Below are 24,479 nucleotides of genomic sequence, written 5' to 3' on the forward strand. Positions count from 1 at the left end.
TTTTAAATAGTACAAACTCAACGACATTTTAATTGGATATTAGCACAAAGTTTTGATAATTCATGTAAGTAAGTGTTGCCTAAAAAGTAAAGTGCATCAGCTGGTGAGCCACACAGATGGTGCTCAGACTCTACCTCCAAAGGCTCACTTCACTGCTGGGATTCTCTTATTAAATCCACATCCACACCTATCCTTTCAGACAGACCTCTGGAGAAGGGTCCGGGAGTTAACTAGCCCTGAACAGCATGTAGAGCACTGGTAGCGTGGCTAGAAATGTCACACAGGTGACCAGGGTGCTGTAGATGGTGTTCCTGTTGACCTGGGCTTCGAGCCTCTGCTCTGTGTCTGATAGCGCCAAGACCAAACTTCTGTGCTCCAGTAAGGAGCTGGGTAGGGCCCCCTCTGTGGGCTCTACCAGGCCTGGGTGTGCTGTAGCCTTTGCAAGCTGAACCACCCCAGCCATTTGGCTGAAAGTCTTTTCCAGGCCATCAAGCTGCTCTTGTAAACCCTCTAGACATGAATGGACCTGCCTGGAATGGCTGAGTTGCTCTTTCAAAGCAGCTGAAAGGATAGCTGTGTCTCTGTCTCGGGTGGGGGAAGTACCTGCCTGGGATCCAGAGCTCTGCCCTGGCCCAGTTTGTATCAGGCCCCTTAAATCTGCCATAAGGTCCTGGAGGTTCCTCTGCTGGAGGGAGTAGCTGGATGCCTGTTCTCGGATGGCCTCCTGGAGACTCACAGGCCCCTTCTGTGCCTCCAGGAGTAAGGCCTTTAGCTCCTGCAGCCGCACACGGTTCACATAGGTAGAGCCTGCCACACCAATCAGGGCCCCCAGGACAGATCCAATGAGGGACCAGTTCTTGGTCCTTTCTGCTCGGGTTCGCTCCTTCTCATGACTTTCCCGCACAGCTGCAGAAAAGAGGGAGAACTTCTCTCGCTCAGAGTCTTCAGCATGCATATAGGCTGTGCGAAGCCTCTTCTCCTCCTGCAGAAGCAAATCTGTATTACACAGCTGCAATGTGGCCCTGCAGCTGTAGCCACAGCAAATGTCCCACTATGTCCCTGAAGCCTCAGTCTTGTGCCTGGCACATAGAACGTGCTCCAGAAACATGCTGAATGAATGATGGAGCATAAACTAGGTCATGGAAGCAGGGAGTAACAAAGGAATAGGGGATGGCCAAGGTTGTCGCTCCATCTTCCTACCTGAATATTCCTTTGTTTGACCAGATAGACTGTTGCCTACAGAATGTCCATCAAAAATGTCTGGTGCTCTCTGAGCCAGACCCCTCCATGGAACTCCCTTCTCAGAAATTTGGAGCTCAGGGCCTCCCCAGTGGCGCAGCGGTTGAGCGCTGGGTTGCGAAGCTGCCCGCAGCCTCTGCAACACCGGTTCGATCCCCGGCTGCTCCCCGGCCACCAGAGGAGGGTCCCACATGGCGTGCAGACCTCTCCTGCCGCCCGCTGCTCCCCTCAGCAGTGTACTTCGGTCCTTCTGCCTGCTCTGCTCCCCGCTCTGGCTCTGGTGAATTCTCTCACCCTCCCGCGCTTCTGACTGTTCCCAGTGCTTGTATAAATAAATAAATAAATCTAAAAAAAAAAGAAAAAAAAGAAATTTGGAGCCCAGTCTCCCCCGTAAGAGTTTCTCCACCTCCTTACCAGGTCTCTAACCACCAGGCCAGTCAGGGTTCCTGTCCAGGAGAGGAAGCGCTGCTTCTTGAGGTGCTTACCTGCAGCATCCTGTGTTCCAGAGTGGCTAGTTCCAAGTACTGGTTATCCTCCCTGGAGATGCGGTCCAAGCGGTCCCTCACCTCCTTCAGCTTGGCCTGCTGTACCTCCAAGTGTTCCCGAGCCTCTCGGACAAGCCCTCGAGCCACCATGAACACTTTCTCTGCCTGCAGAAAGAACCACAGAGCTATCAGCCCCTTCTTTCCACACCCAGAGCCAGAGGCTCAGCTCTTCCCAAGGTTGTGGTTGAGAAGAGGTCACTGGGTGTCAGTACCGAGGTTAGAAACAGAGTCCTTCAGACACATAATCCAGGCTCACCCAGTGGTTCTCAAAGTGCAGCCCCCAGCCACGCCTATCAGAACCACCAGATTAATCCACTCAAGTAGAAATAATATGTCTCTGAGAAACCTGAAAATAGCTAACAATAGCTAACAATGAAAATAGCTAACAAAATAGTTTGTGATGTGACACAAACTACAGAAAGGAGCTATGTTCTTAAGCTAGCTCAGGCATGTTAGCTATGTATGCCTTGCAAAAATGCCAAGAGAGGCATTGCTCCATTTTACAGACCCAGAAACCCCACCTCAGCCAAGGTCCCAAGTTTTGAGAGGAGACAAACAGAATTCTAGGTCCTTCCACTTTACTACACTGGCCTACACTTTAGCAGGAGTAGGCACAGAAATGACAGTATGTGTTTCCGCTGCCAACCACAGCCTTTCCACCTCACAGGATGGCGTTTTTCCTTGCCCAACTTTCACAAGGAGTATTCTAATTACACATGGGGCTTTGAGGACACTGCAGGGCAGCAGCTCCAAGCAGCTCTTACCACCCACCCTCAAATAGTCAATGAAGGAAGAGCATGTTGGCCTAACAGAATTGAGGTGAATGACCATCGTTGGTTACAGTTATACAGCGATCTACACCCCAGTAGTATCAAACCTAGGCTGTGAAAAAGAAGTCAATCTACCAGGGGTATCTGTTCAAGAAAAGGTCTTTCTGGATGTGGCTTCCCAACACCACGTGGCTGGTGATTTGTTTGGCAGGATCTACCAGGTCATATTTCCTGAGTCAGAGGGCAGGGTCCACCACCCTGGTTCCCCTCCTCACCTCAGTCACATTTCCCTGGGCCTCTCGAACCTCACTGAGTCCAACAAACTCTTCATATCTGTCCCACCATGTCTTGGCTGTGGAAGAGACTCGTTGCTGAATGCTGTGTCCCAGGGCTCTTCCCAGCACCGTGAGGCGGTTGTATAGCCCCAAGGCCATCTCCTCAGGTCTTTTCTCTTTGGGCTGGCTGGGGCCTGGGCTGCAGAAAGTCCTGCTCATACATAAGTCACTTCTAAGGAGGCCTCTCCGTACCATCACAGGGGGCACACCTACAACGTGCTGCATGGCAAACACGGGGCTGCTCCCTGTCATCAGGAAATCTGTGGGGAAAATGTCAGACAGATCAGCTCACAACTGAACAAAACTAGCATTAAGTCAGTTTTCAAGACCTAGAGACAGGCCGGAACAGACTAATTCTGAAGAATCACTCTGTTGGGCCTACAGACAGCAGCCACTGAGGGTAGGTTCCCCCCAGGTGGTCTCGGAAAATGGAATGTTTAGGGGACACATTTAGGACATCATGCCTTCCACCTCATCCATGATGCCAACAAACTAGTCCATCCACCTGTTTCTGGCATCCCCAGGACTGTGTTGTGACTTGGATGAGAATCCTGGTACTAGTTTTTCGATAATGTCAAAGTTCTACACCTGAGTTGTATCTATGCTAACAAAGTCCACAAAGATTCATTAAGTCTCCCAGGGATACTGTGGAACTGAGAGGATTTCAGGAATGATTTCCGTAAAAGAAATCAAAACTGGGCCTCCCTGGTGGCATAAGGGGTTAAGTCTCAGCACTATGAAGCTATCGCCAGCCAAGGGCACAGCAGACCTCTGCTGTCTCGTGCACTGCTCCCCTCAGCAGTGTATTTCAGTCAATCCACCCTTTCTGCTCCCCACTGTCTCTGGTGAATCCTCTCACCCCCCAGCCCACCCCACCTCTGGCCTACACTCCTGCTCCTGTATATATAAATAAATATTAATCTTTTTTTTTTTTAATTTAAAGAAGACCATCAAAAACAACTCCTCAGTCACCCTGAGGGCTGCCTCAGCATTGAGGAGGAAGAGTTTCACTTATGTTACCAGGGAATACAGGTTGTTCAGGTCCCAAGGAAGAAAATTCCCTCCTTAGCTCTTTTCTGGGAAGATTATTCCCGGGGAACAAATACAAAAGAACACAGATCTCTTTAGAAAATAACTTTTCTTGGGTTCACACCAATCCTCCTGTCTCCAACCCAAGACTTTGCAGGTTACCAACTCCCAGGCTCACATTTCTCATCTTCCAAAAAGCTTTGTCCCTTCTCTCCAACCTTAGTCATGCTCAACAGGTTAGGTTTCTTTAATCTTTCCTTTTCAACCTCACTTTGATGTTTGGGTCCCAACAACGCCTACTTCTCATTACCTGAACACACAGGGAATCTCCCATTATCCAGTCAGGCCTTGCCCAAGCCTAAGAGCAGCCGTGACTCTGAGGACCCTATAGAGAGGGCCAGGTGACCTATGCAAACCTGGGTCAGCAGCACCCTCCTCTGGTCAAACCAACCCTCCATTTCCCCACCCCAACCAATCCCCAAGCTCTGATCTGGCTGTCAGAGTGACACCTAGAGGCCAAAAGACCAGATCACAGAGAGAAAACACAACAGGAATGCTCACTAGAGCACCAATTACAAATAAAGGGGTTTCCTGATGTGGTGATGTGTAACAGCGACCGCGGCAAAGCATCCCAGCCTCCTTCCCATCCTCCTGTACTGAGAGAAGCTCAGGCTCTCTTAAAAAAAGGGGGGGGGGCCTCCCGGGTGGCGCAGTGGTTGAGCGCTGGGTTGCGAAGCTGCCCGCAGCCTCTGCAGCCTCTGCAGCGCTGGTTCAATCCCTGGCCACAGGGCGAGGGTCCCACATGGTGCGCAGACCTCTCCTGCCACAGTGTACTTCGTCACTCTGCCTGTTCTGTTCCCCGCTTTGGCTCTGGTGAATTCTCTCACCCTCCTGCGCTTCTGACTGTACCCAGTGCTTGTATAAATAAATAAATAAATCTTTAGAGAAAAAAGAAGAAAAAAAGAAAGAAAAAAAGAAAGAAAAAAAAAAAAAACCAAAGTGGGGGGCCTCCCCGGTGGCTCAGGCATTTGAGCACAGCATTGTGAAGCTGTCCGCAGCCTCTGCAGTGCCAGTTCGATCCCCGCCCGGCCTCAGAGCAACCTACATGGTGAGCAGACCTCTCCTGCAGTGTATTTCGTCAGTTCTGCCCCCCGCTCTGTCTCTGGTGAATTCTCTTACCCTTCCGTGCATCTGGCCTGTACCCCAGTTCTTATATAAATAAAAAAATAAATCTTTGAAAAAAAATACCAACAAAACAAAACAAAACAAAGTGGGATGGGTTGGGATGTGTCTCCTGGCCAAAGTGGGCCCCAGCTGAGAGACACAGAAGGAGATATTCAAGCAGGTATGCACCTGAACCCAGGTCCTATTCGTAAGTCCTAAGGGATGGGCCATACCATCCATTCCTCAGTCATCAGGCAAACCTCCTTGACCTTAATACCAGCACCAGTGCACACAGTAATCCTGCAGGTGTGCCCCTTATCAAAGCACAAGTCTTGCAGCCCCACAACTACAGCCCCTACTCTTGTCAGCAAAGCTCAATAAAGATTTCTACCTTCGGGCCCTCCTTGGTGGCCCTAGGGGTTAAGATGCAACCTATGAAGCTATCTGCAACCTCTGCAGCACGAGTTTGATCCCCAGCTGGCCAGGGAGCTACCCACATGGCGCAGCAGACCTCTCCTGATTCCTGCTGCTCCCCTCAGCAGTGTATTTCAGTCATTCCTCCTGTTCTATTCCCCACTCTGTCTCTGGTGAATCCTCTCACCCCCCACACCTCCGGCCAGTACCCCGGTTATTGTATGAATAAATAAATTGTAAGAAAATATGTTCAAAATGGATGCACAGATGGTTGTGCAACATTGTAAATATACTAAAGTCACCAGTTGTACAGTTAAATAGGTGAATTGTATAGCATGTAAATTATATCTCAATGCTATTACTTAAAAAAAAAAAAAAAGGAAAGAAATTCTTTCTTTCTGATTTCGTCTGTGGTCTCTCCTTGGGATTCTAGGCTCACCTATCCAACTGTCCAACCCACTTCTCTGCTTGGAAGGCTAATGGGGATCTTTTCTTCCCCTCCCAAACTCACTTTTTCCACAGCCCTCTTCGTCTTGGTTGATGGAACTTAAAAGAGTCCAAATCAGGTCAAAAACTCACATCACTCGACTCTGTTTCCTCTCCCACCTCATATCCAATCCATCAGCAAGGGTCACTTTCCTTCTAAATCCAGAACCCCCCTTTCTCTTATTCCTACCATTGCCTCCAGTTGGCCCTAATGATCCCACATCTTTTGCCTGGATTATCCTAAGAGCCTCCTGACAGGTCTCCCTGTTTCCATTCTAGTCCCTACAGTCTATTGCCAACAAGAAGTTGGCAATTCTTTTAAAACACAGATCAGAACAGGTCTCTCTCCGCTCAAACCCTGCAATGGCTCCCCAGTTCTGTCAAGATAAAAGACAAAATCCTTTCTATGGCTTACAGCATCCACCCCTTAGCTCTTTCTTATCTGACCTCATGTCCTGCTAGTATCCCTTTCCTCACTCTACTCCAATCACACATACCTACACCGCCCCCCCCTTTATTGAGATATAATTGACCTATAAGTTTGCATGAATTTAAGATGTACAACATGATCATCTGATACACATATATATTGCTAAATGTTTACCACAATGACGTTAGTAAACACATCCTTCACCTCACATTATTAGCATACATGGACCTTCTTGACGTTGCTGTGACACACTAAGCTAACCCCACCTCAGAGCCAGCAATGTCATTACCATCTACGCCCACAACAGCAGCCTTACCCATTATCTCAGCTTTATTTTGCTTCAGGCATGTATCACATGACCAGTGATAGGGACTGCACTTACTTCCTTTACTTACAGTCTCTTTCATCCACTAGAGTTTCAATTTTGCCAGGACAGGCACTTTTTGCTCATTGCTGTATGCTTAACGCCTAGAATACTATTTACATATAGCACACACTCAACATAAATGTATCGAATGAATAAAGTCTTTGCAAAAAGTAGCACACCCAAAATCCTTCTAGTGGCCTCCAAGTCGTCTAACCCCCGTCTACTTCTGCCACCTTGATCGCATTTCCCCCCCAGCCGAACTGTGCCTTCCTCGGTTCCAGGAACGCCGCAGGCTTCAAGGTCTTTGCACGCGGCCTTTCCTCTATCTGCAATGCTTTTCCCTTTCACAGTCTAGCGCCTTCCGCTTAAGCACCCTCGGGCTTCCGGACCCTCCCCTGGCAGGACGACCCTCCCACCGTGTACCTGGCGTGCCAAGCGCGGGAGCCGAAAACCCCAATCGAGCACCTGCCACTCACTTGGTCTCCGGCCCTGTAGTGCCCGCCTCCGGAGAGCCGCTTCCGGCAGTAGGAGGGCCACTTCCTGACTAGAAGCCAATCAGCGGGGCCGCGTGGAGGTGTCGGCGCAGAGAGAGGGCCGGGGCCCGGCTTCCGGTGGCAGGGTCTCGGGTGAGGGGCGGTGTCGCCATGTCCGGCCGCGAAGGTGAGTGTGCCAGGGACCGTGGCGCGGGGTGGCGCGGGGTGGAGTGGGTGGGAAGCCAGGGACGCAGGGCTGAGCGTGCTCCTGTCATCTACAGGTGGCAAGAAGAAGCCCTTGAAGCAGCCCAAGAAGCAGGCCAAGGAGATGGACGAGGTGAGGGCGTGGGCGTGTGCGGAGGGGCTGGGGAACCGCCTGGAGTTAACCCTCTCTGCCTCTCCCTAGGAAGATAAGGCATTCAAGCAGAAGCAGAAAGAGGAGCAGAAGAAACTCGAGGAGCTAAAAGCGAAGGCTGCGGGGAAAGGCCCCCTGGGTAAGTAAAAACTGGGCACAGCTCAGCCCCGACCAACGTCTGAGCATCAGACGCTGGTCCGGGCAGATCCGTTTCCTGCCTCGTTGGGAGTTGAAGGTCTCGGGTTCCTTGTGGCCGATGTGGTGGATGACCCTAGTCAGTCTTAGATTAGCAACAGCGGGAAGGAGCAGGAGCCATTCAAGGCTTGGAAATGAAGTGTCCTGCAGTCTGGGTTGCAGAAATTTAAACACAGAAAATTCATTTAACACGCACAAATTTATAGAAGTTGAGTTTCCAGATAGCCCCCACAATTTTTTGATTTAATATTCCTAGATGTTAAATACTTTTGTGTCCAGAGTCTTTTTACTTTTGAGTACATGTAGACTAAAGGATAAAGTCCAGTCTCCTTGGCGTGGTAATTGCCATATGTTGTTTTTTTTTAACCCAGTCCTCACCACTTTTCTCTTTCTTTTCTTTAGGTAATAGAATTTGCTTTCATATAAAAAGACTTCAAATCCGAAAGCCTGGTGCTGTTAGTGTGCTGTTTAAATGTTGTTTACATTCACCAAACTATTTCTTCCAAGGTTGTCTTTCATATTCTAGTACTGTGAAGCACACTAGGAACTATGGAGACTGGGGTAATAGAGTCTTCCAGGACTTCCCAAGACCTCCAACCCACTGGGTTTGATTCATTATTGTTTACCACATAGCACTGAGATTCTAGCTGTTGAGGTTCCTTTTGAAAATGAGGTGAGGTATCTTGAACCTTACTTTAATTTACGAAGTCCTATAATATTTGTTTCCCATTGAGCACCACCTAAATTTTTTAAACCTTATTTTGTCACAGTTCTTTTGGCTCTTTTTTTCCTGTATTAGGCATACTTAATTTTACAACTATTTTTTTAAAGATTTATTTTATTTACTTATGCATACAAGAGCTGGGGTGCAGGCCAGAGGTGTGGGGAGTGGGAGGATTCACCAGAGACAGAGTAGGGAGCAGAACAGGTGGATTGAATGAAATACACTGCTGAGAGGAGCAGTGAGTGAGGTAGGAGAGGTCTGCTGTGCCATATGGGTCACATCCCTGGCAGGAGATCAAACTTGTGCTGCAGTGGCTGGCAGTAGCTTCATAGTGCTGAGACTTAAGTCCTTGCAACACCAGGGAGGCCCCAATTTTACATCTATATCTTAAATTATCCCGTGTGCCATATAGTTGTTTATATTGGGTAAAGTGAAGGTATGTGCACAACAGTGTAGATCCGGACCAGTGATAGCCGTTACTTGTACCCCTGCCTTATCCTACTTTTGCCCATTATAGACATTAGTAAAGCCCTGTGCATGCTGGCATCAAGAATGTCCAGTATGAAAGCCATGCCTTACTAGGATCCTTGTCAGCCTCCTGGGACTTCCACCAAAAAAAACTACTTTTTTCTGACTGAAGACTTTTTTTTCTCCTTTTGCAGCCACAGGTGGAATTAAGAAATCTGGCAAAAAGTAAGATGTTCCTTGTGCCTGAGGCAATGGTGGTCCTTAATTCCATTCGTATTTCAACATGTGGATTCTCTGCCATAGTATCTTTCGACGCCAATAGCTAGAATGAAGTGTCTTGGAGCCTGTTGTACATTTAAGAATAAACTTTTGTAAAAAAAAAAAATAATAATAAAATAAGAAGTCATACACTGGCTCATCTTTAGTTCTTCTCACTTAGCCATTTCTACCTTACCTGTGAGGTCAGAGAAAACCCAGTGTAGAATCCTGCCAAAGTGTGCTCATCTTCATCTTTGTTCTATCTTGAATTCTGTACTACCTGGAATTAAACCAACTCGTTTGAAATGACTGTCAGTTTTGCGTGGTTATATACTCAAGTGTATACATTACGTGAGGTTAGTGGAAGAATTTGTACTTTGGAAAGAAAACCCATTTTTTTGTTAGGACATCCATGTTGGTATTTGTTTTAATGGGATTCATCTGTTCATGTAAGGATTCTGCTTTGTGCAGGCTGGCCATGTACTAGAGAATAATTCCTGTTGTCAGGGAACTTACCTAGTGGGCCAAGATAACGTGTTACGCTTCTTGAAGGGAAGAAAACTAGGAAAAGGAGAAAGATTCCTGAAAGTATATAGGAACCATATCTAAGAACCAAGGTGATGCCGGAGGCCACAGGTCTGCATTTCCAGCAGGGCTTTAGAAAGCTCCTTTCTAGGTTTGCATACCTTACACCCCACAATCAACCCCTCAGCAAAATTAAATGTCCCCTTTATACTTCCTCTGATATCACAACCCCACATTGTAACCCTAAAATCTATTATCTGGATCATTGCAATCACATCCAGATCTGTCTTCCCACCTCTACCTGTGTTGTGTTCCCTTACAATCTTATTTTTTTATTTTGAAGCTTTTTTTTTTTTTTTTAAAGATTGATCTGTCGATGCATACAAGAACTGGGGTACAGACCAGAGGTGTGTGGGGTGAGAGGATTCACCAGAGACAGAGTGGGAACAGAACAGGCAGATCTGAAATACACTGCTGAGGGGAGGAGCAGGCGAGAAAGAAGAGGTCTGCTAAGCCACATGGGTCACCTCCCTGGCCAGGGATTGAACTTATGCTGCAGTGGCTGCGGATAGCTTTATAGAGCCACTACAACCCCTTGTACCACCAGGGAGGCCCACAATCCAATTTTTACTCAGGACTCAAAGTGATCTTGCTAAAGATTGGTGTACTTCATAGGATATTAAAATCATATTTTTCCCTTGGCTCAGAATTCTGCTGGGGTGTCTGGAGCAGTGAAAGCCAGCATGTATAATGACCAGCAAGGCCCTAAGGGATTTGAATGACACTCCCTGCCCTCTGACATTTAACATCCCTCTGATGTATCTTGAGCCACAGTAGCCTATATTTCAAGCAAGTTCCTCCCTTGGCTGTGTTTACACAAACTCCTTCTTCTGCCTGTTATTCTGGATACTGGAGACTCACTTCAGAAACTGAACTATCACAGTAATGAGCTTTTCTCTGACTACAATATAAAGTGGCAGTTCCAGTGTCTCTTAACCTGGTTTCATTCTTTTCCTTCCTGGTATCTGTTGATCAGATACCACCGTTGACTCCAGGTGGAGTAAACTGGAGGGCAGGGACTATCCATGTACTAAATGTGTATGTATTGAAACAATTCAGAGGCACATGAGAAATTCCCTTCTAGGCCCTTGATAAAAATATGGGGATAATGCTAAGCTTTCTCTAAGAACATTTTCAAAAAACGGCTCTAGATTTTGCTAAGTCAAAACCTGTTTTTCATTAAGGTACTTCACATTGAAAACCAAACAAACAACCCAGCCTGCTTCGGTCTTCTGGAAAGTTGCACAGCCAGCAGCATGTTCTTTGGACTTTAGGCATTCCCTGTCTGGCCTTGCCAGCTGGCACCCAGCCCTCTGCTGCTGAGAACAACCCTTCTGAGAACCAGTGCCAACACACTGCCCCTGAGAGCAAGCTACTGCTCTTTTATTTGGTGGAACCTAATCCCTCCTGACAAGTGAAGTACAATCTTGTCTCTACATGAGCAGAGAGCTGCAGCTATTAAGACTTAAGCATTCAACACTTGTGCAGCTATGGAAGGCAACCTACCAGTTCCTTCAAAAAACTAAACTCGGGTATTTACAACTGTCTAGGCCCCGATAACCATTTGCCCTTCATTTACTGCTTTCACAAACATTCAGAAGACACTCACAGGCTGAGTTTGCCTATGAACATACAAGATGAAACCGCTGCCCAATAAAATTCTGACAGCAGCTCACGGCTAGTTTGAATCTCTGCTCCGATCTGAAGCCTTACTTTCTCTCTGTCATAATCTCTACCTGGCCTCCAGGCAGGTGTTGTGACCTCCATTTTGGAGTTGTATTCTTGTCTGAGTAATCATGCTTGCTAGTCTCCTTGCTGACTCGATAGCTCCCACTCAACGTGAAGGTGCCCACTACCAGGGACACCTTCATTTCCTGAGCCTCACTCATTTTTGTATGAGCTGCACTCGGGACAAAAACACTCAAGTGCTCTCAGAGAAAGGAATGAATGTGAGCTGAGAGCCTGAGCAGTTCCCATCCTCCTCCCTTCCCAAGGATCACCGCTTCTTCTGAGTTTTTCCTTACCTACCTCAAAGGCACATATTCAAAACATTTGCTGTTCTCAAACATGCCTGCTCACAACAGCTCTATTCATACTTCTCGTTCAATCCTTCTCTCCCATACTCCTCCCCAAGAGAGCCTGGGAATATGTGAAGGGATGGGTCCACGGGAAGAGGACATCAGTGTTGCGGGGCCCAAACCCCCAAAGGTTGCCTGCTTCCATTCAAATACACAAGCGTGAATGACCGGCCGAACTCCTCTCGCGCGGTTGTGCACCCCATGAATTAACACAAGTGGCGCAGAGCCATCCGCGCAGTGAGGCGATGAGCCCCGGCCCCGTACCTCTGGTAACAGATCGCGCGGCAGAGACCCCCGCCTCAGACCTGACCGCCATCCGCCAGGATCTCAGCCACTGGCCGGGCGGGGCGGGACCAAAAAGAGTAGAGACGCTGTCGAGCACCGCGGCGCGCTCGGGTGTAGGTCATTTTTCCGCGCCCGCCGCCTGGCGTCTGATTGGCTCCTGGACTTGGGGGCGTGGCTCTAGCGGCTGAGGCGCGCGGCGGCGCGCGGGCGGTTGGTGCACTCTGGGCCTTCTAGCTGACTAGGTCGGGCCTGGTGCCTTCAGAAACTGGGCGGCGGCAGGCATGGCTGGGACCCCCGCGCCGGGCAGCAGGAGGCGCAGCGGGCCCCCGGCGCCTAGCTTTGGTCCGCTTCCCAGCACCGGGCACCCACCCAACAAGCGAGCCCGAGGCTTACCGGCGGCCCCCGCCCCGGACCTCGAAGACCCTTTCGGCGCGCATGGGGATTTCACTGCCGACGACCTGGAAGAACTCGACACCCTCGCGTCACAGGCCCTGAGCCAATGCGCGGCCGAGCCTCGGGACGTGTCCAGTGAGTGCCCTTTGGGGCCTTCCCTGCTTCCCCCTCCGAGGGTGGTGCAGACTTCGCCAGATCCCTCTCCCCACCTGCCCTTGATGCCTTTGGATTAGGAACCCCACGGCGAAGTGGGTGCCCCGGAGTCTGCACCCACACCGCCCCCTCACCTTTTAAAATTTAGGAACACCTGGATTTAAGCAGCGGTTGTGTCCCAAAAGTTCCTTTGATTTTAGGGAGAAACGTGTTAGGAATGCCAAATAGGCGATTTCAAATAGAAAGCTAGCTTGACATTTTATGTTAGTTTCTAAAGTTTAGGTGACTAGGGGCTTGGATCTAGCAGTGATCTTTCATTATCTGCACATGGAGGGGGGGGACCCATTCTTATGACAGGTTTGGGAGGTTTTAGATCTTCCCAAGCCCACTGTCCCCTTGGGTCACAGGCACATAGAAGGAGCTAAAAGAAGCAACAGATGAAAGAGACAATAAATTTCATTAGGTGCCTGAACCTTAGGAACTGCAGCGCATTTAGCAATGAACAAAAGAAAAAAAAACTCCTTCCAGGGTAGAGTTTACATTCTGCTGGGGATTGAGTGAAGTATTGTGAGCCTGGCACAAAGTAGAGACACAAAGCCAATGAATGTATGATAGGCACCTTAAATTCCACACAATCATTTTCTGGAAACCCAGTCACCCTGCATCTACAGCATGGTGCCTGGCAGACACTCAGATGACATTTACTGGTGACCAAGTGTTCCATACAACAGTGATTATCACCACTGTCCATTAGGTGGCATAGGCAACAGTTTCCCTCCCTCTCCTGGAGCATACATCTATCTGATTCCTTTCCAGATCCTGTAACTTTTTTAAAAAAAGATTTAATTTTATTTATGCACACAAGAATTGGGGTGTAGGCCAGTAGTGTGGGGCGTGATTCACCAGAGACAGAGTGGGGAGCAGAAAGAGCAGATCTGCTGAAATACACTGCTGAGGGGAACAGCAGGTGAAACAGGAGAGGTCTGCTGTGTCATGTGGGTTGCTCCCTGCCTGGGAATTGAACTCATGCAGCAGTGGCTGGTGATAGCTTGATAGGGCTGACTTTAACCCCTGCGCCACCAGGGAGGCCCCAAATCCTGTAACATTACCTCCCTAATCCACTCCTGGAATCCATCCTTTTTGTGTCTTCTCTACCGTCTTTCTGATCTGTATTACCATCGTTCCTCCCCTGGACAAATTGTTTGCTATATTGTTTCCCCATTTCCACTCTTGACTCCTGACAAGTCAGAGTTCACACCACAGCCATAGTGATCTTTTCAAACCTTTAATCCACCTGAGTCTCACAGACACATGTAAACATCCTTACTGACAATTCTTGAATGAATGACTTGCAACATCTTCTAGTAAAATGTCCTTAACATGGGGCCTCCCCGGTGGTGCAGCGGTTGAGCGCTGGGTTGTGAAGCTGCCTGCGGCCTCTGCGGCACCGGTTCGATCCCCGGCTGCTCCCCGGCCACCGGAGGAGGGTCCCACATGGCGCGCAGACCTCTCCTGCCGCCCGCTGCTCCTCTCAGCAGTGTGCTTCTGTCCTTCTGCCTGCTCTGCTCCCCGCTCTGACTCTGGTGAATTCTCTCACCCTCCCGCGCTTCTGACTGTACCCAGTGCATGTATAAACAAAACAAACAAATAAATAAAACATGCCTCTATTAAAAAAAAAAAAAGTCCTTAACATGGCCTATAAGGCTCAACATGGTCTCTCTCTGGCCTGCCACATTGGCCTTCCTTTATTCCTGGTATTCTGCCTGCTTCCTTACAATACAGAAACTTTGTACATTGCTATTTCTTTTTTTTTTTTTTTAAGAATGTTTCTTTATGCATAGAAGAACTGGGGGTAGGCCTGAGGTGCAGGGGATGAGAGGATTCACCCGAGACAGAGTGGGAAACAGAACAGGCAGATTTACTGAAATACACTGCTGAGGGGAGCAGCGGACATGACAGGAGAGGGCTGCTGCGCCAATGTGGGTTATCTCCCTGGCTGGGGATTGGGATGGAACTCAGGCTGTGGGAGAGACAGCACTGAGACTTAATTAACCCCTGTACCACCAGGGAGGCCCACATTGCTGCTTCTTATTCAGTAAATGTTTCTTTCCATCCATTCTCTATCCCTCTCAAGTGGTTAATTTCTGTTGTTCTTCAGCTCTTAACTCTGTCATCATTTCCTTTGGGAAGCCTTCTGATCATTCCAGTTGGATCAAATTCTATTTGTGTAGGCTTTCCTATATTTGTTCTCTGTGACTCTAATCATAGTTCTAATTTTATATTTATTTGTATGATTTTTTAAAAAAAATTATCCTGTGAATTTGAAGAACGTAAGGACTGGATCTAGTTTGCTCACCAATGTATCTTAAGAGACTGAGTTGTGCCTGGAACATTGTACATGCTCAGTAAGTACTGTTAAGTAGTAGATGACTGAGTTCTGTCAATGAGATCCCCATAGCACCTTTCAGCCTTTGGGTAAGATTTTAAATCTGGGTGGAGGATAGGGAGAGGGTGGCAGCATGTGTTATTTTGTAAGGATTATTTATGAGTTTCACTCCTGTTCTGAGGTTGGAAAATATATAGCTATATATGCTTATTAGCTCTTTCTCTAATTTGCTTCAAGAGTGATTCTTTTCAACATTAACTGAAAGGTATATGGAAACTGTTTTTTACAGATGTTCATAAAGTCCCCAGATTAGATGGGATGTCAAAACATTCTTCAGGCAAAAACAGAGAAGGTGTTCCAGTTAAAGACAATTTTGAATTAGAGGTACTTCAAGCACAATACAAAGAACTTAAGGAAAAGGTAAGTGACTATACTTGTGGTTTTGTAGCTAATTCATTCACATGTGCATATGTTATAAAGGATAGCATATTAAAATATGTAAAAGTTTTAAAACAAGCATCCAGAACTATTTTTTTGAAATGGGGGAATACTGGAGAAAGGCAGATCAGAAAATCTAGGTTGAAAGAAACTAAATCCTGAGATTTCTAACAGCCAAGTAAGAAAGGAAACATTGTATACAAATCCAAAAAGAGATACAGACTTTCAGTTGTAGCACTGAGACAAATTTATAGCATGTATCTGAAATTAAGAACACAACATAATAATGGTTGCTGTTTTCATTAAATAGTTTTGCCCAAAGCATCTTTCATACAATCAACTGTAGGTTCCTAATAAAACCAGGTACATAATGTGAAATTTTAGGTTCTGTAAAATGTATGACCCAGATTGGTGAATACCTATTAGTACCTACAAAATCTGCTTGTGTGTCTTAAAGCTATCTTGCTGAGTATCAACTGTCCCACAGACGGGCTTATCAAACCATGGTGTTATCTGATTGGTACAGATTTATTTTGAGCGCTCATTGATCTGTAGGACATGTTTTACATGTGTCTTCTCCATCTCCACAGCTACATGTTGAAACAAGTACATACATAATTGTCCCTTACAAAATTCTCATAAAATTCATTTGGAATTTATAGATGAAGGCAATGGAAGAAGAAGTTCTCATTAAAAACGGAGAAATTAAAATTTTGCGGGACTCACTGCATCAGACAGAATCCATTTTGGAGGAACAGAGAAGATCACATTTCCTTCTTGAGCAAGAGAAAACTCAAGCACTTAGTGATAAAGAAAAGGAATTCTCCAAAAAGGTGATCCAAAACATTTTTTTGTTGTTTCTTATGGTTACCAACTTTGTATGCTCACTCAGTTCCTTTAGAAACAATCACCAAAGTTGCCTATTAATCTTCCAGGAAGATTTCAACAGTTGTCTCTTAAATACTTTCTGCTGTTAGTTAATTGCATGTACTTTTCTTCTAGGCTCTGTGTGTGGTTTGGAAAAGGACTTTTCCTGCAGAACTTGGTCTCAGCAGGAATAAATCAGTAGTTTAGACTTTCCAAACAGACAGAAATCAAAACATTAGGGCTTTTTTGGCCGATCAGAAACTCAACCGATATACCTTAGACCAAAGGGAAATATATTAGCTTCCATAACTAAGTCTGGGGGAAATGGGTATAATAGGGGCTTTAAAGGACTCCGCTTAGCCAGGACTCATCTTTATTCTCTTTGTTATAGACAGACTCCATCCTTCTGGTAGAGAATGTCTTCTCCAGAAACTCCTGGATTCATATTTTGTACCTCCAGAAAAGATTGGAGACTTGGGCTCTCTCATGTCAAGTTTTAAAATTTAGGGGGAGGCTCTAATTGGACTAACTTGAGTTAGATGTATATCCCTGAACCAACCACTATAACCACAGAGATGACAGTTCCTATTTGGATCACGTAGAGGTAGAGAAACAATTGTGTCTCAGGGGAGGGAGGTGCTATTTGGAGGTGGGGAGCAATAGTAGGTATCCAGTACACACCACCACTTTCCTTCAGCACGTCCCTTAAGGCTTCAATCTCGAGCACAGGGTCTTTCCATATATATGATAAAGAGCAAGGGATTTTCAGGCAAATCCCTTTCTTTTCTAAAGAAACTGAATTTTAATCTACATTTTATCATATAAAGGTAGTGGTCTCAGGGTAATGACGAAAGTTCTTTGACTCACTTTCCTTATCCAAAAAATAACCAACAGGGTTACTGTGAGACTTAAAATGTCCTGCATTTATTGCGTCTGGTACTGTGTCTGATGCTGAATATGCTTGGAGAATGACAGCAGGGCTGTGGGGCCATGTGGACCAGTGAAGTAGGTTTCCCCTTACTCCACTGGGTTTTGGTAACATATTCTAAAACTCTGCCCAGACTTTCAAAAAGACCTGAAATTGGGGGCCTCCTTGGTAACCTGGGGGTTAAGTCCAGTGCTGTCACCACTATGGCCTGAGTTCAATTCCCGGCCAGGGAGCTATCCCACATATAGCACAGCAGACCTATCCCATCTGGCCTGGTACTCCCTTTAGCAGTGTATTTCAGTAAATCAGCCTGCTCTGCTTCCCACTCTGTCTCTGGTGAATCCTCTCACCTGCCGTACCTCTGGCCTACACCTCAACTCTTCTACATAAAAATAAATAAAATCTTTTTTAAAAAAACCTGAAATTGTTAATTAAAAAGTCAACATGTTACTGTGAGTTAAGCCACCTTGCCAAGCTCTGTACTAGGCATTTTATATTTATCATTCTTGTTAATGCCCTCAACCGTGAAGACAGGTATTTATATTACATATAAGCCACTTCACAATAGTTTAGGTCAAAAATATCTTTCTAGATTACATGCTTTTTTTTTTTTTTTAAGAGAGAAGGCTAAAGTTTGAAATGTTAGAACACTTATGCCACAGCAGATTTTCATACTTATTTTTCATTATTTGTTTTTCCCTTACTAATTTGAGATTGTGAAGCACAGAGATATTTTTATACATATAATGGAACCACCACAAGTACCTTTGTTTTGCCTTCCAGCTTCAATCATTGCAGTCTGAACTCCAGTTTAAAGATGCAGAAATGAATGAATTAAGGACAAAACTTCAAAGCAGTGAACGAACAAATAAACTAGCTGCTCCCTCCATTTCCCATGTCAGGTAAGGATGCTGCTAGAGGGAAAGTTTAGTTTTGTTTAGTAAGAAACCCAGCAATGTCAAGTTAGGCCAGAATGAAAGACTTTTAGATTCTGCCACTTGGACTTATATCCTCTTTCCTGAAAGCCCCAAAGATGGCTTGAATGAGGTTTCAGTGGTTGGGGCTTTACAGCATTAAAGGCCCTGCCCTCTAGAAGTGCCTTCTCTAGAGATACAAGACTATAAACTCAGCTCCTGGGGACTAGAAAAGACTGGAAAGATGATCTCTTTTAGGATAGGCCAGTCTTCATTTTTATTAAAATTTTTAAAAAATAACTGATTTTTCCCCCAAGCATATTTCAGTCCCAACTGCTTTGAATAATTTTTATCATTTGCCACCCTGAGATTTTTGTTCAAAAGCCCCCACGTTTGCTGCAGATGCTGCCTGTGTCCTGTCCACTACCTGCCAGAGAGGTCTGACATACTGTCATTATCAGCCTTGAAATTTCAACTATGTGGGTCAGGGTGTCTTTTTCTGGTATTGAACGAACATTCTGCTTCCTTTGCTCATTATGAGCAGGGTGTGAAATTGCTCTCCTTTTGCCGTGAGTAGTCAGATGAGAGCTGAGGGCTCACCTCCTCACACATCACTGACAGAAGGGCCTCGGCATTTTATGAGCTGGTCAGAGGGTTAAGGCTGCTTCTTTAACATAAAGAACCTGTTACTGAGGAGCTGACTCAGCTTTCAAGTTGTAAAACATAACACATTTCATGAGACCTTTTTTCTAATGAGGACCTTTTAATTTAGTCCTTGACTATTTAATTTAGTCCTTGACTGCCCAGGTATATTCTGAAGCATTGAAAAGATGTTTTGGTGGAATCAAAAATAATGTAGGAATTATGGCCAATATTTTTAGGTGATTAGAATATAGAAATGGACTCACAATTTAGATCAAAATGCCTTGAATTTTGTACCACTACCCTGACAAAGAATGACAAATATATCACACATAGACATAAAAAGTTAGTTTGTTAAAAGCTCGTATAACCAGATATTTTAAGTAGTTTTAACTTAACCATTAACTTTTTTCCAGTCCTAGGAAAAGCCCTTCTGTGGTTATAAAGCCAGAAGTATGTTCTCCAGAATTTGGAAAACCATCTTTCCCTACAAAGGAGTCATTTACTGCTAACATGTCCCTTCTCCATCCCTGCCAGACAGAGCCAGGATATAAATCCATGGTGGGAAGAGAGGGTAAGTCATTCTCTACAGCATTTGTTAACTACATAAAAAATCACCCAAAATTGTGGGATTTTATTTTTTTTTATTTATTTATTTATTTATTTATTTATTTATACAAGCACTGGGTACAGTCAGAAGCTCGGGAGGGTGAGAGATTCACCAGAGCCAGAGCGGGGAACAGAACAGGCAGACTGACGAAATACACTGCTGAGGGGAGCAGGGGGCGCAGCGGGAAAGGTCTGTCACGTCATGTGGGACCCTCACCCGGCGGCTCGCAGCCCAGCGCTCACCCACTGTGCCACCAGGGGAGACCCAAATTTGGGATTTTAAAACATCAATGAGTATTTATTTTCTCCTGGTTTTGGTGGGTCAGCAATTCTGGCAGGGTACAGTGGGGACAGCTTGTCTCTGTTGGCACTGGAATCACCAGTGGCTTATCTGGGGCTGGAGGCTCACTGACATGACTGGCAGTGGAATTCCTCTCCCCACTACTCAGGTGACCTTATAACCTGGTAGATGGCTTGGAAACTGTCCTTTTTATGGCCTAGACTCAGAAGTCACATGGCATCACTTCTGCCACATTCTCTTAGAAGCAAGTGAATGAATCTGGGCCATGTTCAAGGGGAAGAAAACTAGGCTTCTTGGGAAGGGAGGTGTGTCAGAGAACTTGCAGGCATATTTTAAAACCTCCATATTCAGCATCCATTTGACATGTCAGAAATACGGCTAGTCTACAGAGACATGTTCTTTTCATAGCCCAGCCTAGAGTTTGTACAACTTAGTCTAGACTGAGGGAATACTGCTGTTTTCTAGGGAGAGACAACCTATCATTAGTGGGTTTTTCACTCTGAGACTGTGTGGTATCAATTTAATCATTCAGAATGATTACCATATCTCTCCTACCATCATCAACTCTTTCAAATTGTTGGCTATCACACCACCTCCATGAACTACAGCCACTCACATTTTGGTATCTAGTAGCTAAAGAACAGTATAGGATAGTGTTATAAGCAGGTGGTAGAGCCCAGCAATCTGGCAGTGAATCCCACACACACTTCTTACTGGCATGTTTGAGTTGGGCAAATCCTTTAAGCACTGTACCTCAGTTTTCCTTTTTGTAAAACAGCCAATAAGAACATCTCCGGGGCCTCCCTGGTGGTGCAGGGGGTTAAGTCTCAGCACTATCAAGCTATCACCAGCCCCTACAGCATGAGTTCAATTCCTGCCAGGGAGCTGACCCACATGGCACAGCAGACCTCTCCTGTCTTGCCTGCTGCTCCCCTCAGCAGTGTATTTCAGTCAGTCTGCCTGTTCTGCTCCCCATTCTGTCTCTGGTGAATCCTCTCACCCTCCACATCTCTGGCTCTACCCTAATTCTTTTATGCATAAATAAATAAGCATAAATCTTTAAAAAAAAAGAAAGTAAATCTGGCACCTAATAAGCATCATATAAACATTAGTGGTAACTACTTTTATGCTTTTATGCATTTTGAAGTGGGGCAAACAGTTAAATTTTCTTTTCCTTCCCTTTCTTTCCTTGTGTGAGTTCTTGTATATAAAACTAAATAAGAAAAAGATATTAGGGTTCTTGAGTTGCTGTGGCTTTTGTTATGATCAAAGGTTGATGAAGTAGAACAATCTGTATTTAAACTTGACACATTTTAGAGTTTCTAATATGCCATGCTTTTGTGCTCACATTTTGATTCATGTTGTATCTAGTTTCAGAGAACAAGACCCACAATTTAGGAGTTGACACCATAAAGCAAGAAGAATCACAGAAAAGGCTTGTTGACAGCTGGATGCAGAGATCAAACACTCAAGGTATCACAATCCCACCTCCTGCAGGAGACTTACATAACTATGTCTTCTTGGAATCTGCAGTTTGCAGATTGGGGAACTGTCTGAGAAGCAGCCCCCAAGGCAGTCCTGTAGAGTCCAGGAGAGTAGTACTCTGTGACTTAAGCAAAAGACTTTAAAATGTAAGGGGCCAACAACAGGCATATGAAAAAATGTTCAGCGTCACTTGCAATCAGGGAAACGCAAATCAAAACTACAATGAGATACCATCTCATACCAGTGAGAATGGCACATATTAAAAAAACTAGCAACAGGGCCTCCCGGATGGCGCAGCGGTTGAGCGCTGGGTTGCGAAGCTGCCCGCGGCCTCTGCGGCGCCGGTTCGATCCCCGGCTGCTCCCCGGCCACCGAGGAGGGTCCCACATGGTGCGCAGACCTCTCCTGCCGCCCGCTGCTCCTCTCAGCAGTGTACTTCGGTCCTTCTGCCTGCTCTGCTCCCCACTCTGGCTCTGGTGAATTCTCTCACCCTCCCGCGCTTCTGACTGTACCCCGTGCTTGTATAAATAAATAAATAAATCTTAAAAAAAAAAAAAAAACTAGCAACAACAAATGTTGGCGAGGATGTGGAGAGAAAGGAACTTTCCTGCATTGCTGGTAGGAGTGCAAACTGGTCCGACCATTATGGAGAGCTGTGTGGAGATTCCTCAACCTACTAAAGATAGAGCTTCTATATGATCCAGCAATTCCACTCCTAGGTATTTACCCAAAGGACACAGAAACATTAATTCCAAAGACCACATGCACCCCTATGTTTATAGCAGCACAATTTACAATAGCTAAGCTTTGGAAACAACCCAAATGCCCAAAAATAGATGACTGGATCAAGAAGATGTGGTACATATACACCATGGAATATTACTCAGCATTCAAAAAAGATAAACACATGCAATTTGTAGCAACATGGATGGCGCTGGAAGGATCATGCTCAGCGAAATAAGCCAGAAAGAAAAAGAAAAATACTGGATGGTCTCACTCATTACAGGAATTTAGAAAATCTAAATAAGGGACCAGGAAAAAGAATAACTATAAGAAAGAAAAAAATCAAAATCAACAAACAACTATGAACCAGAGACACACTTTGGGGGGGGCGGGAAGGAGGGGTTGGGGTCATAATCAGGGGGTTGCAATTGTATGGGGAATATAAAGATAAAAAAAAAATATGGAAGGGGCCAAGAGCAGGTATGTCTCAGAGCATTCAACACTCACAAACATCTTAATGCATCCGAGAAATGCCCCCCTTTTTTTTTGTGGAGCCATAGAAAAGGCCTCTCATGTCAGAACCTTCTAGAATCACCTTGTCTTCTACAGGTTCCATTTTGATAAACCTTCTCTTGAAGCAGCCTTTGATCCCAGGATCATCCTTAGGTCTGTGCCACCTCCTGAGCAGTTGTTCTGAGGCTCCTCCCAGCACCCTCTTGCAGCCACCGGGATTTGGCACGTAAGCATAAGACTCCTTAAAAAGTGTGTTTAATATGTTTCCAGGAAGCAAGTCTCTTCCTGGCCCTGGTCAGCCTGGGGTGAGGAGGGGGGTGGGGGTCTGTTGGCTGGGCAGGGAAACTAGAGAATTTGGCAGGCAAGTTGTTTGGGGTTTGTCACTTTATCTCCATCTCATACTTGTGTGTTTTCTTTCTCATTTGCTAGTATCTTGTCTGGGATTTCAGGAGTGAGGATCACAGGTTCTCGAGATGGATCATTTTCCCTCTCAGCCCTGAGAGAAGCACAGAACCTAGCACTCACTGGACTGAATCTGGTTGCCAGGAATGAAGGCTCATGTGATGAAGACCTAGCAAAGGGAGGCAAAAGGGCCTTCCCACTCTGCCACCTTCCTGGAGCTGTGCATCTCCTCCCCTTGGTACAGTTCTTTATCGGCTTATACTGCCAGGCTCTACAGGATTTGGCAGCAGTCAAGAGAAGCGGAGCACCTGGGGACTCACCGACACATTCCTCCTGCATGAGCTCTGGGGTAGAGGCCAGCCCGGAGGACTCACTTTGCAACCTAGAAGGCTTCTCTGTGGCTTCACTTAGTGTTCTTCAGCACCTGGTGTGCCACAGCGGAGCAGTTGTTTGCCTGTTACTGTCTGGAATGGGGGAAGATTCTGTTGCCAGAGAAGGAAGCCAAAGTCTGGTTCACAGACATGGTCATGGGGATGTCACTTCAGCCCCAATGGGGCTTGCCAATGACCAAGACCAGCATCCACTATTGAAGATGCTTCTTCACCTGTTGACTTTCTCTTCTGCGGCAACAGGTCACCTTCAAGCCAGTGTCCTCAGCCAGTGCCTTAAGGTTTTGGTGAAACTAGCTGAAAACGCTTCCTTTGATTTCTTGCCCAGGTATAATGCTGCATGGGAATCATGATTCTTTGTGAATATTCTCTGACCTCCTGAGTTCTATCCCGTGAGCTTTGTGCTTTGCTTATATCTTAACCTCACCTGCACTGCTCAGTTCTAAGCTTTGGTTGAGGTTCAAAGACTTTGTACAGCAAATTCTGAAGTGATAGGAAGTGGGACCAGGTACTGGGAGAACGAAGGAAATGGTTTATTTCATTTAATTCCGCCTCTGAACAACAGGTAAGTAAAAGATGTCCATGATAAAAGAAGGCTGTTAGCCACTACCTGCCCTCAGGACAAAGGCTGGAACCAAGAGGCCTTTGAATCTGGTACATGGGTCTGTTGAAGACCACATAAGACAGCCACAAATTTGGCAGGGTTCCCCCAGGAAGCAATGAGTGTGGGGCGGGACTGCAGCCCACAAGGTGACCCTGCTGGGAGTCTACCCATTATCATTGTGCCCATCTCTGGCATGAGCCACAACTTGCTTGATTCTCTTAAGGTTTATTAGAAATGGTAGGTTTCTTTGAGGGCATAGTATACTGAACACTATTATAAATTTCCGATTTGAAATTCCAGACCTCAAAACTAGAACTGTCAGTTACCCTCAAACCTATCCCCTCATGTAGTGATTCGATCTTCTCAGCACTCACCCGAGTCCAGTGTCTATGTTGGAATGACTTCTGTGATTGCACATATCTTAAGTATTCTTGTCTCTGGGCTCAGCATACCTGTTTTCCAAAAACACCTTTGGATCTTGGTTTCCATCTGAATATATATTGGCTGGTGAGATCCATCCTAAAGGTGGTGC

The 24,479-nt window shown here is 45.9% G+C and overlaps 2 protein-coding genes and 1 long non-coding RNA gene across 9 annotated transcripts in view; 2 read left to right on the forward strand and 1 right to left on the reverse strand.

The window, feature by feature from the left end:
- Window positions 1-12,655, reverse strand: CCDC51 (coiled-coil domain containing 51). 7 transcript variants are annotated; one of them, XM_054693900.1, is made up of 4 exons: window positions 12,594-12,655; window positions 2,830-3,149; window positions 1,725-1,889; window positions 1-982 (listed from the first exon to the last, which is right to left on the reverse strand). In XM_054693900.1, exons 2-4 carry the CDS (start codon window positions 3,139-3,141, stop codon window positions 227-229), a joined length of 1,233 nt encoding a protein of 410 aa, XP_054549875.1. In that variant the 5' UTR covers window positions 3,142-3,149; window positions 12,594-12,655; the 3' UTR covers window positions 1-226. The 7 variants fall into 7 exon arrangements, with proteins under 7 accessions (XP_054549875.1, XP_054549866.1, XP_037384421.1 ...); XM_054693891.1 differs by lacking the exon at window positions 12,594-12,655 and adding an exon at window positions 9,106-12,160; XM_037528524.2 differs by lacking the exon at window positions 12,594-12,655 and adding an exon at window positions 7,256-7,326.
- LOC119259565 (uncharacterized) lies at window positions 7,333-9,587 on the forward strand. Its single transcript, XR_005128499.2, has 4 exons — window positions 7,333-7,439; window positions 7,534-7,589; window positions 7,659-7,746; window positions 9,189-9,587. It is a non-coding gene; the product is annotated as an uncharacterized LOC119259565 (long non-coding RNA).
- ATRIP (ATR interacting protein) overlaps window positions 12,426-24,479 on the forward strand; it is a 15,733-nt gene continuing 3,679 nt past the window's right edge. The window contains exons 1-8 of the mRNA XM_037528547.2: window positions 12,426-12,728; window positions 15,422-15,552; window positions 16,233-16,403; window positions 18,149-18,267; window positions 19,338-19,495; window positions 21,203-21,304; window positions 22,649-22,778; window positions 22,982-23,671. Of these exons, the coding sequence (XP_037384444.1) occupies window positions 12,482-12,728; window positions 15,422-15,552; window positions 16,233-16,403; window positions 18,149-18,267; window positions 19,338-19,495; window positions 21,203-21,304; window positions 22,649-22,778; window positions 22,982-23,671 (1,748 nt within the window). The 5' untranslated portion in view covers window positions 12,426-12,481. The remainder of the gene's footprint in view (window positions 12,729-15,421; window positions 15,553-16,232; window positions 16,404-18,148; window positions 18,268-19,337; window positions 19,496-21,202; window positions 21,305-22,648; window positions 22,779-22,981; window positions 23,672-24,479) is intronic.

This window comes from Talpa occidentalis, unplaced genomic scaffold (assembly GCF_014898055.3).
Source record: "Talpa occidentalis isolate TD23 unplaced genomic scaffold, MPIMG_talOcc4v2.1 talOcc4.10, whole genome shotgun sequence".
NCBI lineage: Eukaryota > Metazoa > Chordata > Mammalia > Eulipotyphla > Talpidae > Talpa > Talpa occidentalis.